At 56.8% G+C, this 2,118-nt stretch overlaps 1 protein-coding gene across 1 annotated transcript in view; it reads left to right on the top strand.

The window, feature by feature from the left end:
• The window catches only part of OSCAR (osteoclast associated Ig-like receptor), a 39,401-nt gene that overhangs the window by 36,363 nt on the left and 920 nt on the right, over positions 1–2,118 (top strand). The window contains 2 exon segments of the mRNA XM_027770402.1: positions 8–119; positions 1,601–1,729. Coding sequence (XP_027626203.1) covers positions 8–119; positions 1,601–1,729 — 241 coding nt within the window.

The raw sequence follows: 2,118 nt of genomic DNA, 5'->3' as shown, positions 1-2,118 counted from the left end.
CGCCTCCTTGCGGGGCGCGCGGCCCGCCGTGGCCGGGAACTACAGCTGCGTGTTCCACCAGGCGGGGCCTCCCTTCCAGGCCTCGGAGCCCAGTGACCGCCTGGAGATCCTGGTGACAGGCAAGGTTTTTTACTATTGTTACTTTTTAGAAAGCTTCTCTCACTCCACAGAGAGCATTTCTCCGTTAGTTGCTCCTCATTTCTCCACGACTCCAGCAGACGGAGTAATGATTACGTAGCTAGACTCCCTCGTGACTGACTGCGGTTTGAGTCCCGGACCCGGAGGCTAGAAACTCATGCTGGACATGTGTGTGCATGCCCAAACTCCCGAGCGAGGAAAGGAGGAGAAGGGATTGCGGTGTGGCCGTCTCCTGGGGGTGATCTCTCTCTCTCTGTCTCTCCGGTGTGCACACGCCCTACAGGAGAGACCTCTCTAAAATAAAAGGCAGCTTGTCTTTAGGTGCCGAGCTTGATCAAGGCTGTCTTGGCTGAAACCGCACAGCGCACGCTCACCTGGTAAACCGCTCGCTCCTTCTCCGCAAAGCTCACTGCCCGCATTGCTGGGTGTTGTCCTGTCAGGAACACACTGAGGGGCCAGAGGCTGCCTGGTGGTTAAGACCTGGACTCTGACATGGCTGGACATAGTTCAAGTCCTGGACCTGGTGGCTTGTTTCCTTGCCCCCCAACCCCTGTCTCTCTCTGGTTAAATTAAATAATGATAATAATAATAATAAATGACATTAAATAAATAACTTTTTTTTTCAAGGGAGAGCTTTTGCTATAGGGCGCATGCATTCACCACAAAGACAGAGAGACAGAGAGACAGAAAGCGAGAAATCACCCCCCAGGGGGGATGGCCATGCCACAGTCCCTTCTCCATTCTCCTCTCGGGATCTTGGGCACGCACGTGCCCGGCAGTAGTTTAAGCCACCAGGTCTGTCACTTGAACCACGCTGACTGCATGGGAGTCCAGCAACGTAACCATCATGCCATCTGCTGGTCCCTAAATAAATACCTCTTATAAAAGAAGACGCCAGAGCCCCTGCGCTCCCTGGCTCTCAGCCTGCGCAGTGTACGGTGGGCCTGGCTGACAGGCCGGGCGGCAGCTATGAGAGGCGCAGGCGCAGGGGAGGGTAGACAGCAGGAACCGTGAAGGGACACCGCTGCTCTCCTCCCGCCTCACACTGAGTCTCAGCCATCAGCACCGAACGAAGCACAGCTGGCTGCTGGCCGGGGAGAGCAGGGGGCTGCGGGAGTCAGTGTTGGCTGCTTCATTTCAGAAGGGGAGATGTGGAACCAGCAGTTAGCGTAATGGCTATGTGGCTGAACTCCCATGTAGCCGACTGCAGTTCGAGTCCCGGACCCGGTGGCTTAAACTCACGCTGGGCGTGTGTGCGTGCGTGCCCAAGATCCCGAGAGGAAAATGGAGGAGAAGGGATTGCGGCGTGGCTATCCCCCTGGGGGGTGATTTCTCGCTTTCTATCTCTCTGTCTCTGTCTCTCTGTCTGGCGAGTGCACGCGCCCTAGAGCAAAAACCTCTCCAAAAAAAAAAAAAAATGGAGGGAGATGCACTTACTGCCCTGAGCTGCCCCTGTCCCCAGGTCCCCTGTCTGGCGATTACGCCACAGGCAACCTCATCCGACTGGCGGCGGCGGCCCTGACTGTAGTGATTATGGGGGCCTTCCTGGTGGACGCCTACGTAGCCGGGAGGCGGCTCCGAGTGAACCCAGGTAAGACAACCCAGCGTGTGGCTTCCCTGAGCGTGCACACCAGACCTCCATGGGCGTCTGTATTCCCCAGCACGGGCACAAATGGTGGGCCTCTCTCATTCTTTAGTTCTTGTCCCAGGGCATGTGCGCTCAGCATACAGAGACAGAGACAGAGAGAGAGACAGTGAGGAATCACCCCCAGGGGCTGGCCTACGCCACAGTCCCTTCTCCTCTGTCCTCCTCTAGGGATCTTGGGCACATGCACACGCGTGCCTGGTGTGATTTTCAAGTCACCAGGTCTGGGACTCGAACCACAGAGGTGGCCGTGTGGGACCAGTGCCCTGCCCTCCACACCACCTGCTGGTCCATGAGGGAGCTATAAGTGTGAGGTTTCTTTATAACGGGAGACC

The sequence above is a fragment of the Tupaia chinensis genome, unplaced genomic scaffold (genome assembly GCF_000334495.1).
Source record: "Tupaia chinensis unplaced genomic scaffold, TupChi_1.0 Scaffold000131_1, whole genome shotgun sequence".
Classification (NCBI taxonomy): domain Eukaryota; kingdom Metazoa; phylum Chordata; class Mammalia; order Scandentia; family Tupaiidae; genus Tupaia; species Tupaia belangeri.
The sequence above is the reverse complement of the archived record's forward strand: the minus strand, read 5'-3'. Positions and strand labels throughout refer to the sequence as shown.